The 15699-nt window shown below is 36.6% G+C and overlaps 1 protein-coding gene and 1 long non-coding RNA gene across 3 annotated transcripts in view; one reads left to right on the top strand and one right to left on the bottom strand.

Moving 5' to 3' along the window:
• LOC147375717 (uncharacterized) overlaps positions 1 to 15699 on the top strand; it is a 284991-nt gene that overhangs the window by 28518 nt on the left and 240774 nt on the right. Inside the window, exon 2 of one of the 2 annotated variants that reach the window (XR_015160385.1) lies at positions 12574 to 12702. The exons of the other annotated variant lie outside the window; for it this stretch is intronic. This is a non-coding gene — a long non-coding RNA (uncharacterized LOC147375717). The remainder of the gene's footprint in view (positions 1 to 12573; positions 12703 to 15699) is intronic. 2 annotated transcript variants of the gene reach the window in all.
• Positions 14213 to 15699, bottom strand: part of LOC147375721 (calcium-activated chloride channel regulator 1) — a 32576-nt gene continuing 31089 nt past the window's right edge. The window contains exon 14 of the mRNA XM_086390929.1: positions 14213 to 14807. Coding sequence (XP_086247055.1) covers positions 14467 to 14807 — 341 coding nt within the window. The 3' untranslated portion in view covers positions 14213 to 14466. The remainder of the gene's footprint in view (positions 14808 to 15699) is intronic.

The following is a 15699-nucleotide window of genomic DNA, read 5'->3' as shown; positions in this document are numbered from 1 at the left end:
TAAAGAAACTAAAGACCTATATATAGAAAACTATAAAACACTGGTGATCTCCTTTAGGATGGACTGGTTGGATCTCATTGCAGTCCAAGAGACTCTCAAGAGTCTTCCCCCTTCCCCAACACCACAGTTCAAAAGCATCAATTATTCTGCGCTTAGCTTTCTTTATAGTCCAACTCTCACATCCATACATGACTACTGGAAAAACCATAGCCTTGACTAGATGGACCTTTGTTGGCAATGTAATGTCTCTGATTTTTAATATGCTGTCTAGATTGGTCATCTATCCTTCCAAGAAGTAAGTGTCTTTTAATTTCATGGCTGCAATCACCATCTGCAGTGATTTTGGAGCCCCCCAAAATAAAGTCAGCCACTGTTTCCACTGTTTCCCCATCTATTTGCCATGAAGTGATGGGACTGGATGCTATGATCTTAGTTTTCTGAATGTTGAGTTTTAAGCCAGCTTTTTCACTCTCCTTTCACTTTCATCAAGAGGCTCTTTAGTTCTTCTTTACTTTCTGCCATAAGGGTGGTGTCATCTACATATCTGAGGTTATTGATATTTCTCCCAGCAATCTTGATTTCAGCTTGTGCTTCCTCCAGCCCAGCGTTTCTCATGATGTACTCTGCATATAAGTTAAATAAATAGGGTGACAATATACAGCCTTGATGTACTCCTTTCCCTATTTGGAACCAGTCTGTTGTTCCATGTCCAGTTCTAACTGTTGCTTTTTGACCTGCAAACAGGTTTCTTAAGAGGCAGATCAGGTGGTCTGGTTTTCCCATTTCTTTCAGAATTTTCCACATACCAGACACTGAGCTAAATGCTTAAATGTTTTATCTCATTAATCTTAACTAATAGTACAGTAACTAAAAGCATCTTGATTACAAAATCTTACAGAATAAATAGTATTACTAACCCCTTTCAAAAAATGGAGTTTAAAGAGGTTGAGTAACTATTCTTAAGAACTCCAAAAGACATAGAATAACATATCATAATTATTTGTAAAAATAAATATTTATAAAAAAACAAAGCCATTTTAACAATGGGGGACTTAAGCTTCCCTGGTGGCTCAGATGGTAAACGTCTGCCTGCAATGTGGGAGACCTGGGTTCAATCCCTGGGTCGGGAAGATCCCCTGGAGAAGGAAATGGTAACCCACTCCAGTACTCTTGCCTGGAAAATTCCATGGATGGAGGAGCCTGGTAGGCTACAGTCCATGAGGTTGCAAAGAGTCGGACATGACTGAGAAACTTCACTTTCACTTAGCATTTGTTGCCACTTGAAATTCAGGATTTTGTTTATATGACAACTAAATAAATGAATGTTCCAACTACCATACAGTTGTGCTCTTTTCAAATACCAGCAAGGTAATGCTCACAATACTCCAAGCTAGGCCTCAACAGTATGTGAACCAAGAACTCTCTTTTCGTTGTCATGAGATAGGCCTGTCTCACAAATACATCATATTTTGTTTGTCTAGTCTGCTACAGGGGAACAGTTAGATTGCTTCTACTTTTCACTCTTAAAAATTATGCTGTTGTGAATGTCTTTGTGTATTATAGAACACAAATATAAGTTTCTTTAAGAGATCTATCTATAAATGTCTGCATTTTTTTCATGAAAATTTGATGGATATTATTGGGTGGAAATAGTATCTTTTTATTTTTAAAATCTGCATTTCTTTGATTGACTTTGAGATTGAGATTCTTTTCCTAAGGTGACTGGCCTTTTAATTTTTCTTCTCCATATATCGACAATTCATATCCTTTGCCCATTCTGGTGCAATTGTTGAAGTATTGATTTTTTCATTCCTTTTCCCCCCCTTTTTAATTGAATCTGAAAATACCTGCCTGCCTTTTAATTTGTCATAAACCTTCAGTGCCTTTAAATTGTTTTTTTCACTATCTTAATTTTTTGTAATTAAAATTCAAATAATTGAAATCTTAGCATTGAGTATTTTAATATATGATTGTGATGTATTTCTTCATTTATTCAGCTTTTTAATTATTATTACTAATTTGTTGTTGTTAAGTTTCTAATGTCATATCTGACTCTTTGCAACTACATGGAATGCAGCACTCCAGGCTCCCCTATCCTTCACCATCTCCCAGTGCTTGCTCAAACTCATGTCCATTGAGTTGGTGATGCCATCCAACCATCACATCCTCTGTCATCCCCTTCTCCTCCTGCCTTCAATCTTTCCCAGTGTCAGGGTCTTTTCAAATGAGTTGGCTCTTTGCATCAGGTGGCCAAAGTATTGGAGCTTCAGCTTTAGTGTCAGTCCTTCCAATAAATATTCAGGATTAATTTCTTTTAGGATGGACTGGTTTGATCTTCTTGCTGTCCAAGGGACTCTCAAGAGTCTTCTCCAACACCACTGTTCAAAAGCATCAGTTCTTCAATGCTCAGCCTTCTTTATGGTCCAACTCTCACATCCATACATGACTACTGGAAAAACCATAGCTTTGACTAGATGGGTCTTTGTTGGCAAAGTGTAGTTATTGAATTTTATACATTGAATGCTCATGTTCCTATAGTTTTGGTTGTATCTTCCTATGAAAATAATTATTATTTTCAAATAATGACACTTTTGTTACTTTAAAATACACTTACTCATTATCTTGTCTTTTTGTGTTGGTTAGGGCCTCCAGTATAATATGGACTAGGAGTGATGCTAGCAGGTATCTTGTTGCATTCCTGACTTTAATCTGAATGCTTCTAATGTTTTCTATAAATTATGATGCTTGGTATAGAATTGCCTAGATACTCGCTAAAGTTTCTTTTACATCCCAGTTCTCCAAATTTTTGTTTTTAAAAATTATGAATAAGTATTAATAGTTGAATATATCAAATATGTTTTCTGCATTTATTGAGATACTTAGTATTTTTCTCCTTTAATTTGTTAATATGATGAATTGCATTGATGTGTTTATTTTTTGTTATTATTAGTTTAACTTTATTATTATAGCTTTTTATTATGACTAGTTTGTTCGTTTCATTTGAAACAGATATAAAATTTAATTAATGATTCTTCTCAGTTGATGATACTTTATCATTTATCCATGAGTCCCCTACTGTATCATTTTATATATTTTTATTTTCATTATCTACAACTTGGTTCCATTTCTCCTGCCCCTCTTTTTACTTAATATATTTGTTATATGTCTTGGTATAATAAAGTATTATTTTGTGTGTGTATTTATGTATTAATTTATATAAATGATATTGGTTTATATAATAGGTAGCTATTGCTTTGTTTCAACTTTTTTTCACTCAACACTGTATAAGATGTATTTTGTTGCTGTATATATATACATCTTCTATATTGTTTTTAAGTATAATATAGTATATTGGCAATATATAGTATAATATTTCAGATTTCCCAGTAAACCATTTGCATTTACTTATCCATTCCCTCAGAGATAAGCACCTAAAGTAACTTTCTCAACTTTCTGCAACTATAAAATAGCACTGTGATAACTATCTTAGGTTGCTTTTTGGCTTGTATGCTGGTTTCTTTAATGGTTATACAGGGTATGTGATTGTTGGAAGATGAGATAATTTATGTATTGAATTTATTAAATTCCATTTGATTTTTTTCCCATAATACTGCTTCAGTTATACTCCTGCTAGTAGAAAATAAGAAATCTTGTTTCTCTAGTTTCTTACCTACAATTGCTGTTGTCTGATTTTTATTAATTTGATGAATGTTAAGGTGTGTATCAGTGTTTCAACTGGCATTTCTCTGATTCTAGTGTGTTTCTCAGATTTATATACTTATTTGCCACTGGGCTTCCTTTTAAATGATTTGCCTACTTATATACATTGCCTGTTTTTCTGTTGAGGTTTCCTGTTTTTTTCTTATCATTTGCAGCTTATAAATATCATATATTAATTCCTTAGCATGTTTTAAACATTGAAAATGTCTTTTTTGATCTGTCAGCTGTCAGTTTTGCTTATGACATCTTTTGTGAGCAGAAGTTCTCCGTTTTTATGTATATAATCCCATTGGAAAAAACAGTTTGGTGCTTTTAGGTCTTGCTTAAAATGTCTTTTTAACCCTATAAATTATTCAGATATTGCCTTTTATTTTCTTCTATTAGCTTTTAAAATTTGCCTTTTACATTTGAGACTTTATTCCAGATTTCATACCCCTGTGCATATTGCGTGCTCCATATGTATGGCATAAATCGGGGAATTTTTTCTTTATTCTTCTGAATGTATTGAGCTATTTTTCCTAACACTTATCTGCAATGTACTCAATTTTTTCTCTATTGATTTATGGCACTACCTTTATCAGATCTCAATTTCCAGTTCTGAACTTTCTATTTTGTTACATTATTTTTTTAATTTAAAAATATTTATTTGTTTTTGGCTGCTTTGGATCTTCAGTACTGCATGCAGGCGTTCTCTAGTTGCAGTGAGCAGGGGCTACTCTAGTTGCGGGGTGTGGGCTTCTCACTGTGGCGGCTTTCCTTGTTGAATACCCGGGCTCTATGGCATGTGGGCTTCAGTAATTGTGGCACATGGGCTCTGGAGCACAGGTTCAGTAGTTGTGGAACATGGGCTTAGTTGCCCCGCAGCATGTGGAATTTTTCCAGATAAGGGATCGAACATGTGTCCCCTGTGTGGACAGGGGGAGTTCTTAACCCCTGGACCACCAGGAAAGTCCCTGTTTATTTGTTTCTGTGCAATTTCAATGCTACATTTATTACTATAACTTTGTGAATTGTTTTAATATCTAGGATGGAAATTCTTCCATTTTGCTTTTTCAAAATTAGATTGGTTTATCATGAACTTTTATTTCATCTAATTTGGATGATATGCTTGTTAAATCTAGAATTTTTATTGAAATCTGATTTAGTTATATATTGCCATAAAATGAATTACTCCATAACTTAGTGGATAAAACAACAATAAATAGTTTTAAATAAATAAATCTCTTGGCTCTGTGGATCAGGAATGCAAAAGCAGCTTAGTTGAATGATTCTGGCTTGAGGTCTGTCATAAGATTGCCACCAACATGTCAACAGGGGCCACAGTCATCTAAACGTTTGGGGCTGGGGGATTCCTCTCCAAGTAGGTTCACTCACATAGCTGTCAAGTTGATGCTTACAAGTTGGCAGCATCAGCTTCTTGTCACATCAGTCTTGTGATGGAGCTTCTTGAGTATGGTTACAACATGGAGGCTGATGTGTGCTAGAGCAAGTAATCAGGAGATAGCAAGGGAGAAATTGCAATGTTATTTATATCCTAGTCTCAGAAGTCAAATTCCAACATTCCTAAAATAGCCTGTTGATTGCACAGGACAGCTCTCCTCAGTGTGGGAGGGGACTACATCAGGAAGGTCATACTGGAGGCTGTGTACCTCAGTCCACCCTCTGGCTGCCAATTATTAATATCCCCACACATGTCAGCAGATTTCGAAAACTCAGCAGTGTCTACAGGACTGGAGAAGATCAGTTTTCATTCCAATCCCAAAGAAGGGCAATGCCAAGGAATGTTCAAACAACCATACAGTTATGCTCATTTCACATGCTAGCAAGGTTATGCTCAAAATCCTGCAAGCTTGGCCTCAGTAGTATGTGAACTGAGAAAGTCCAGATGTACAAGCTGAGTTTCTAAGAGGTAGAGGACCAGAAGTTGAATTGCCAGCATTTGTTGGATCATAGAGAAGGCAAGGGAATTCCAGAAAACATCTACTTCTGCTTCATTGATTACCCCAAAGCCTTCGAGTGTGTGGGTCACAATGAACTGTGGAAAATTCTTAAAGAGATAGGAATACCAGACCACTTTACTTATGTCTTATGAAACCTGTATGTGGGTCAAGAAGCAACAGTTAGAACCGGACACGGAACAAATGACTGGTTCCAAATTGGAAAATGAATATGACAAGGCTGTATGTTGTCACCCTGCTTATTTAACTTATATGCAGAGTACATCATGAGAAACGCTGGGCTGGATGAAGCACAAGCTGAAATCAAGATTGCCAGGAGAAATAACAACCTCAGATATGCAAATGATACCACTCTAATATCAGAAAGTGAAGAGGAACTAAAGAGCCTCTTGATGAGGGTAAAGTGGACAGTAAAAAAATCTGGCTTGAAACTCAACATCCAGAAAACTAAGATCATGGCATCTGGTCTCATCACTTCATGGCAAATAGAAGGGGGAAAAATTGGAAACAATGACAGACTTTATTTTCTTGGGCTCCAAAATCACTGTGGATAGTGACTACAGTCATGAAATTAAAAGATGCATACTCCTTGGAAGGAAAGCTATGATAAACCTAGACAGCGTATTAAAGAGCAGAGATATCACTTTGCTGACAAAGGTCAGTCTAGTCAAAGCTATGATTTTTCCAGTAGTCATGTACAGTTGTGAGTTGGACCGTAAAGAAGGCTGAGCACTGAACAATTGACGCATTTGAGTTATGATGCTGGAAAAGATGCTTGAGAGTCCCTTGGACTGCAAGGAGATCAAACCAGTCAATCCTAAAGGAAATCAACCCTGAATATTCATTAGAAGGACTGATGCTGAAACGGAAGCTCCAATACTTTGGCCCCTGATGCGAGGAGCTGACTCATTGGAAAAGACCTAGATGCTGGGAAAGATGGAAGGCAAAAGGAGAAGCAGGTGGCATAGGATGAGATGGTTAGACAGCATCACTGAATCAGTGGGCATGAATTTGAGCGAACTCTGGGAGATAGCAGAGGACAGAGGAGCCTGGCATGCTGCAGTCTATGGGGTCGCAAAGAGTCAGAGAGGATTTAGCGATTGAACAACAGCATGGAAAATAGACTCACTCTTCTCACAAGACTCTCCTAACCTCATCCCATTATAGAATCAGATGAAGAATCTCATCTAAATTATGTCCAGAGGTCATGAGGCTTTTTGGGTATATTTCTTAAGTACAGTTTTTTGAGTACTGTTTCTTTTGATTGAAGATTTGTGGACTTAAGAGAGGGAGACAAGAATCATTGAAGAAGATTGTCTTAAAAGATGCTGCTGTTGCTGCTGCTAAGTCGCTTCAGTCATGTCCAACTCTGTGTGACCCCATAGACGGCAGCCCACCAGGCTCTTCCATCCCTGGGATTCTCCAGGCAAGAACACTCAGTGGGTTGCCATTTCCTTCTCCAGTGCATGAAAGTGAAAAGTGAAAGTGAAGTCGCTCAGTCGTGTCCGACTCTTAGCGACCCCATGGACTGCAGCCTACCAGGCTCCTTCGTCCGTGGGATTCTCCAGGAAAGAGTACTGGAGTGGGTTGCCATTTCCTGCTTCAGCTTAAAGACGACTACCACAAAATTTCACTTAACATTTATTGTAAGACAGGTCTGTTGGAGACTAATTCCTTCTGTTTTTGTTTGAGAAAGTATTTCTTCACTTTTATTTTTTTTGTTTGGAGTGAAAGAGCCTTTAAATTCTATAATGCATTACAGTTTTCAAAAGTTATATATATATGATTTTATGTAATGTCTTAATAACCCCTTCTCAGCCTTCTACTCCTATATTGCCTCACCCCCTTCCCTCTCCCACTGCTGCTGCTAAGTCGCTTCAGTCATGTCCGACTCTGTGCAACCCCATAGACAGCAGCCCACCAGGCTCCCTCATCCCTGGGATTCTCCAGGCAAGAACACTGGAGTGGGTTGCCATTTCTTTCTCCAATGCGTGAAAGTGAAAAATGAAAGTGAAGTCGCTCAGTCGTGTCTGACTCTTCGTGACCCCATGGACTGCAGCCTACCAGGCTCCTCCGTCCATGGGATTTTCCAGGCAAGAGTACTGGAGTGGGGTGCCATTGCCTTCTCCATCCCTCTCCCACTAATAACCACTAATTTGTTCTCTATGTCTGTGAGTTTGCTTTTTTGTTTTATTCACTAGTTTGTTGTATGTTTAAGATTCCACATATGAATATCATACAGTATTTGTTTTTGTTTGTCTGACTTATTTCATGATAACATAATGCCCTCCAAGCCCATCCATGCTGCTGCAAATGGCAAAATTTCATTCTTTTTTATGGCTTTGTAGTATTTCATGGAATGTGTGTATGTATGCACCACATCTTTCTTCATTCACCTGTTGATGAACACTTAGGTTGCTTTCATACTTTGGCAAATGTAAGTAACACTGATGTGAACATCGGGGTGCATATATCTTTTTAAATAAGTGTTTTTGGTTTTTTTGGATATATACCCAGGAGTAGAATTGCTGTGTCATACGATGGCTCTATTTTTAGTTTTTTGGAAAACCTCCATGTTTTTTTCCACAGTGTCTGCTCCAATTTACATTCCCACCAACAGTGTGAGTGTTCTCCTTTCTCTACATCCTTGTCAGCGTTTATTTGTGGGGTTTTTTTGACCATAGCCATGCTGATGAGTTTGAGGTGATGTCTTATTGTGGTTTTGATTTTCATTTTTGTGATGATTAGCAATGTTGAACGTCTTTCCATGTGTTTATTGGCCGTCTGCATTTTCTCCTTGGAAAAATGTCTATTCAGTTCTTCTGCCTATTTTTTAGTTGAATTGTTTGTTTTTTTTTTGTATTGACTTGTGTGAGCTCTTTAAACCCCTTATCAGTCATATCATTTGCAAATATCTTCTTCCATTCAGTATGTTTTTGTTGCTGTCGTTTTTGTGGTTTTGTCCATGGTTTCCTTTGCTGTGCCTAAGCTTTTGAATTTAATTAGGTCCCATTTGTCTATTTTTGCTTTTGTTTTCTTTCACTTTAGGAGATGGATCCAAAAAGTATTGCTTCAATTTATATCTAAGAATGTTCTGCCTATGCTTTCATCTAGGGGTTTTATACTATCCAATTTTACATTTAGGTCTTTAATCCATTTTGAGTTTATTTTTGGACAGCTACTTGTACAAGAAGAAAATTAGAACATCTCTAACATACATATACAAAACAATATCCTTTGTTTTTGAAAAATAATTTTGCTGGACAGGGAATTCTGGGCTGGTGGTTTCTCTTTCAACACTTTTAATGGATCACTCTACTCTCTTATTGCTTGCAGGGCTTCTGAAGAGAATTCTTATCCTATTACTTTATAGGTAAGATGTTGTTTATTTCCAGCTTGTTTCAAGATTTTTTTTGTCTTTATTTTCTTCAGTTTGAATATGATATGCCTGTTGTTCAGTCGCTCAGTCATGTCTGACTCTTTGTGACACCATGGACTGAGCATGCCAGGCTTCCCTGTCCTTCACCATCTCCTGGAGCTCAAACTCATGTCCATTTAGTTGGTGATGCCATCCAACTATCTCAGTCTCTCTTGCCGCCTTATTCTCCTGCCTTCAATCTTTCCCAGCATCAGGGTCTTTTCTGATGAGTCTAATGAGGCATAATGATATGCCTAGGTGTAAATTTTTTGAAATTTGTCACTCTTGATGTTTCCTTAATCTGTGGTTGATATTTGTCATTAATTTTGGATTGTCAAAATTAATTAAAGTTGTCAGCCATTATTCGTCATTTCTTTTCTTCTTTTCTCTTTCTCTTGCTCCTCCCGTTGAACGTATGTTGCACTTTTTATATTTGTCACATAGTTGTTGGATATTCTATTCCATTTTTCCTCTTTGCTTTTTTCAATTTGGGTACTTTCTATTGACACATCTTCAAACTTACTGATTCTTTTGTTGGCCATGTCCAGTCTACTGATGAGTCCATCAAAGGCATTCTTTATTTCTGTTATGGGGTTTTTGATTTTAGCATTTAATTTTGATTCTTTTTTAGGGTTTACATGTCTCTGCTTACATCTTTCTTGTGTGTTATATACTTTTTGTATTAGAGCCCTAGGATATTAATCATCAGATCAGATCAGATCAGTCGCTCAGTCGTGTCCAACTCTTTGCGACCCCATGAATCGCAGCACGCCAGGCTTCCCTGTCCATCACCAACTCCCGGAGTTCACTGAGACTCACGTCCATCGAGTCAGTGATGCCATCCAGCCATCTCATCCTCTGTCGTCCCCTTCTCCTTCTGCTCCCAATCCCTCCCAGCATCAGAGTCTTTTCCAATGAGTCAACTCTTTGCATGAGGTGGCCAAAGTACTGGAGTTTCATAGTTACTTTAAATTCTTGATCTGATGATTCTAAAGTTTCTGCTATGTTTAAATCTGGGTCTAATGTTTTGTTTGTTTATTTTTGTTGATTTCATTCTGTGTTTTTTGCCTTTATCATGCCTTGTAATTTTTGGTTGAAAGTCACAGATTATGTGTTGGGTGAAAGGAACTGAGGTAAATAGACCTTTCATCTGAGGTTTTGTGCTATCTGATTAGTAGGGTGTGTTACTAAGGGTGTAGCTTTAGGTGTCAGAGACAAAAATTTCCTCTAGTGTCTAGTTTTGTCTTCTTGAATGTTTTGGGCTTCCCTAGTAACTCTTTCTTTATTGGTTTTGAGATTTCCAGTTCTTTTATCTCTAACCTTCTGTTATTATACTGCAGCCTTATTAATCTGATGGTAAGGTGTAGGGAAGGGAAAATACCTTATGCTCTTACACTTAGGTTTCATTCTTGTAGTGTGCTTGTTCTCTGAGCTGTGACCTTCACACACGTTTTATAGATTTTTTCCTTTGATAAGACAGAAACAACTAAATGGCTTTGGAGTTTGGCACTTGTCTTCCTCCATGTGGAAGGCTAGTTGGGGTTAGATTAGGATATTTTCTTCTCCCCGCATGGTGGTATATGGGAGATTGGTGTTGAATATTTCTCATCCTGAAAGTTGGTTGAAGTGAAGAGAAGTGAAGTCGCTCAGTCGTGTCTGACTCTTTGCGACCCCAAGGACTGTAGCCTACCAGGCTCCTTCTGTCCATGGGATTTTCCAGGCAATAGTCCTGGAGTGGATTGCCATTTCCTTCTCCAGGGGATCTTCCCAACCCAGGGATCGAACCCGGGTCTCCCGCATTGTAGACAGCTGCTTTACTGTCTGAGCCATCAGGAAAGTTGGTTAGGCTCCTGTAAAACCTAAGCTGGATAATTAGGTAACATTGTTTCCCTTGAGGACAGCTTTTGGTTAAGGAAAACAGAAATGCTCTGGGCAATTTCAAAATGATTCCTTTTCCTTCTCTCCCTGTGAAAAGTCTGAAGGAATTTTTCTCCAATTCTCAGTTTGAGAACATGGTGGGGCTCCTGGAGCAAAAATTCAGCAAAGTGTAGAGGTTCCTCAAAGGCCTCTTCGAGTTTTTAACTCAAACTTAGCCACACTGAGGCTCTGCCAGATCATCATTTATAGTTTGTATTTCTACTGGTACTGGCTTCAGTGAAAAAAAGAAAGTGAAGTCACTCAGTTGTGTCTGACTCTTTGTGACCCCATGGACTGTAGTCTACCAGACTCCTCCATCCATGGGATTTCCCAGGCAAGAATACTGGAGTGTGTTGCCATTTCCTTCTCCAGGGGATCTTCCTGACCCAGGGATCGAACCTAGATCTCCCACATTGCAGGCAGACTCTTTACTGTCTGAGCCACCAGGGAAGTGGCAAGGTTCAACTCCTGGGTTTCTGTTTTAACTGTGATTCTCTGTATTTGTCTGTCTTTCCAGTTTTAAAAATTTATTTATTTTTAATTGGAAGATAATTGCTTTACAATATTGTATTGGTTTCTGCCATGTATCAACATGAATCAGTCATAGGTATACGTGTATCCCTTCACTCTTAAATCTCCCTCCCACCTCTCACCCCATCCCACTCCTCTGGGTTCTCACAGAGCACCGGATTTGAGCTCCCTGTGTTATACAGCAAATTTCCACTGGCTATCTAATTTTATACATGGTAATGTATATGTTTCAATGCTACTGTCTCAATTTGTTCCATCTTCTTCTTCCCCTAGTGCCTCCACAAGTCTGTTCTCTATGTCTGTGTCTGTATTGCTACCCTGCAGATAGTTTCATCAGTACCGTCTTTCTGGATTCCATATATATGCAATATTTGGCTTTCTGATTTCACTCTGTATCATAGGCTCTAGGTTCATTCACCTTGTTAGAACTGAGTCTAATGCATTCCTTTTTATAGCTGAGTAATATTCCATTGTGTATACATGTCTTTTCAATTAATGGAATAGCAGATAGCGATTAATTCTTTGATGAACCTAAGAGCAATTGTTGATTTTAGTTATTCAGCTTTTTTCTTGGGAGGATGGTAGTAGAGTGCTGCTCTTGATTTTTATAATTGATCTTGTGTCTGGTAACTTAACAGAATTCTCTTATTAGTTTTAAATATTTGTTAATTCTATTGAATTTTCTGTGTCACCTGAAAGTAATTACAGTTTTGTATCTTTCTTCCCAATTGCATCTTCTGTTTTTTTTTTTTTTTTTAGCTGCATCATAGGAGTCTTGCTTTCCTCAGTGACTGTTAAAGGTCTGTAAATAATTTCTCAGTGCAGTGGCCAAGTAGATAGAATAAATTATTATTTGACCATTTAGATCTTCCCAATCAATGAAAATTTTTTTTATAATTTATAGACTCTCCAGTGATGTGTTTTCCTTGGAATTTAGAGTTCTACCTCTTCTGTGTCTAATTTCTCATCCATACTTGAAGATTTAACATGCATGTGCTCAGTTGCTCATTTGTGTCTGACTCTTTGCAGCCCCATGCCCTGTATGCTCCGCCCATGGAATTTTCCAGGCAAGAATACTAGATCAGGTTGCCATTTCCTGCTGCAGGGGATCTTCCTGACCTGAGGACCACACCTGCGTCTATTGTGTCTCCTGTATTGGTAGGTGGATTCTTTACCACTGTGCCACCTGGGAAGCCTGGAGATTTAATGGCCCCTTTAAAATTTTTTTTAATGATCAGGTTGGACATTACCATTCATAGAATCAGGTTAATAAAGTTTTCAAAGGTTTCAGTTTTCATGAAGAATGGTGGCTGAATGTATAGTATCATATGTGGAACAGATCTCCAGTCCAGGTTCGATGCATGAGACAGGGTGCTCAGGGCTGGTGCACTGGGATGACCCTGAGGGATGGGATGGGGAGGGAGGTGGGAGGGGGTTTCAGGATGGGGAACAAATATACACCTATGGCTGATTCATGTCAATGTATGGCAAAAACTACTACAATATTGTAAAGTAATTAGCCTCAACTTAAAATAAATTAATTAAAAAAAAGAGTCATAGTTAAATTATGCTTTTATATGTGTGTTGAAATAATGTAGTTTTCCTTTTAAATCTATTAATGTGATAAATTACATTGATTTTCTAATATTAAACCATCTTTGGATTCTTAGGATAAATTCAATTTGGTCATAATATGTTTTTTTTTTTTTTACATATTAATGTGGATTTGGTTTGTCAGTATAATTTTTTCTTGACTTTTCCAGTGTATCAAATAGCTTCTTCCTTTCAGATATTCGAAGTTTTTGAAATATTCTTGTCTATAATCAAAGGATTTTCCTTTAATACAACTGTTACTCTCTTTGTCTCTTTCTCCCTCAGGAAAAATATCATACCAGCGCTATAATAATGGTTTAATGTACATCTTATTAAATAGTTTATAAATTCTATTGACAAAGATAGAGTTAATTTCCTGAAATGCTGTGGGGAAATTAACAAGATGGTACCAGTCAGGCTTTCACTAATTTGTTTCACAAATATTTATTAAATGTATATTATGTGTCAAATACTATTCTAGATTCTGAGGATACAGGAGTCAAAACAAATCCCTGCCCTGATAAAGCATCTTGGTGATATCCTTAGGATTTAATAATGATCTCAGAATATGAACGGGTCTTTAGGGACGTTCCACAATACATACAAAAGTAAATTATTCTTGTCTAATGATCGTTTCATGCCTAGGATCAAAGCTTTGATAGACCACTTTTAATCAATGATAAAAAACAAATTTGACCTCCTTACTGGTTTGGATCATATCTCATTGAAAAATTATCTTATAGTCTTTTTTTTATTATAGTTTTTGTTAATATGAAGTATTCATTCATAATAAAAATGAAACCTAAATAATTCTATCATAAAATTATTTCTATTGTGGATTCATAAATATTTTTCAAATGGCTTAGAAAAACTTTGATTTTGTTAATATACCAAGTGAATTTATAGCACACTTTGAAAGTGTTTCTTAAAAAGCCAATAAGTAAGGTGTTCCCTAGTGGCCTAGAAGTTAGGATTTGGCACTCTCGCTGGTGTTGCCTGGGTTCAGTTCCTATTTGGGGAAGTGAGATCCTGCAAGATATATGGCATGGCCAAAAAAAGAAAAAAAGCCAGCAAGTAAAAATATGCACTTTATTTTATGGTTAGTTAATAAATGGATTTTTCTAAGATAGGAAATGGTATATTCATTTTGCTTTAAAGTGAAACTAATTAGAACTAATAAACTCAAGTATTTAGGAAATTTACAACATTCATATGTTCACATATATTTCAAAGAGCTTTATAATAGACAATGTATAGTAAATTAAATCCTAAATAAATGTTTGCCAACTATGTATAACATTGAATCTCAGTTCTGATGCAATCCCTAGTTTAAACTATAGATAAAATCATAGCTAATGCAAAAATTGCCAAATTGATTGCAGAAATCTTGGTACCCAGAGCAGGGACACTGTCTTCTGGCATAGGAATAAACTTGATTGCTTGTGCGATGTTAGAAACCTCTGAGGTGAGATTGGCTTCATTGATGGCTTGGACTGCAATATAGAAGTTGGTGCCATTTTCTATTCTAAAAGGTTCTGGTTTAAATTCAAAATTTTCATCTGAGCCGGCATCCTTAGGTTTTAGACTGGAAGTATTCACTAAAGTAGCATTGTCAAAATCTTTTTGGAGATCCAGGAAACTCTTACTTATTCTTATAATGTAGCTGTTGGCTGGAAAACAAATAGGTATTTCGTGTACGTTAGAATCACTACATGCGTTATTGCTACCACATTGTTTTACATTTAAGGGTCCATCAGAAGTGCACACTGGGTTTTTTGTTTGGTTATTCCATCTTCTTTATTTTAAGAACAAATATGTGAACAGTTTTTTATCTAGTTATCTAATCACAAAGAATTTAATTTAAAATTGTGTAGTACTAAAAATGGATCTCAATTTTTTAAGAAATAGAAATATGAAGAACTGAGTCTACTTTTGATTTAGAACAAGGAACACAATAATGTTTGAGTATAGTAAAGACCTTATGTCTGTGTTATTTTCCATTAAGCTGAGAGAGAGAGTTATAAGATGGGTGAGTAAGAGAGCAGATAAGTAGAGTAGAAACCAAGGATATGGACAAAGAGCAAAGAGAGGCAAAGAGTCTGGAATGTGTACTAATTAAACATGTTTAAGAGCCAGGCAGACTTTGACTAGTACCTTAGTTTTACTACTTTCTAGCTGTAAGAAAGAAAAATTTATTTAATATTTCTTAGTTTTCTTAACTATAAAAAGAGAATCAATCATTCATTTCATCTAACATATATGGAGTGCTAGTGATGAAAATTATATGTGAGAATGCATGAAAAGCGTTTAGCACAATGTCTGGGACTTAATAAATGTTTGAAATATTAGTTATTATTACTGTTACTTTATCAAGAAAGGAAAGAAAGATAATACAAATATTTCATTTCAAAATGCTTTTAGAAATCCATCAGAGCCATAGATAAAGAAATATATTTTAACATTATGAAATGCCGTGAACAATAAACCATCGAATGTCTTCTTTTGAAGTGAAGACTTTATTTCATGAAGTGTTGAAGATGTTTTAAGTATGTGGTGAATAAC

This window comes from Bos grunniens, chromosome 3 (assembly GCF_055505025.1).
Source record: "Bos grunniens cultivar Pamir isolate PY7600 chromosome 3, Bosgru_T2T1.0, whole genome shotgun sequence".
NCBI lineage: Eukaryota > Metazoa > Chordata > Mammalia > Artiodactyla > Bovidae > Bos > Bos grunniens.
Note: the sequence above shows the minus strand (reverse complement) of the source record. Positions and strands in the feature narration are given on the sequence as shown.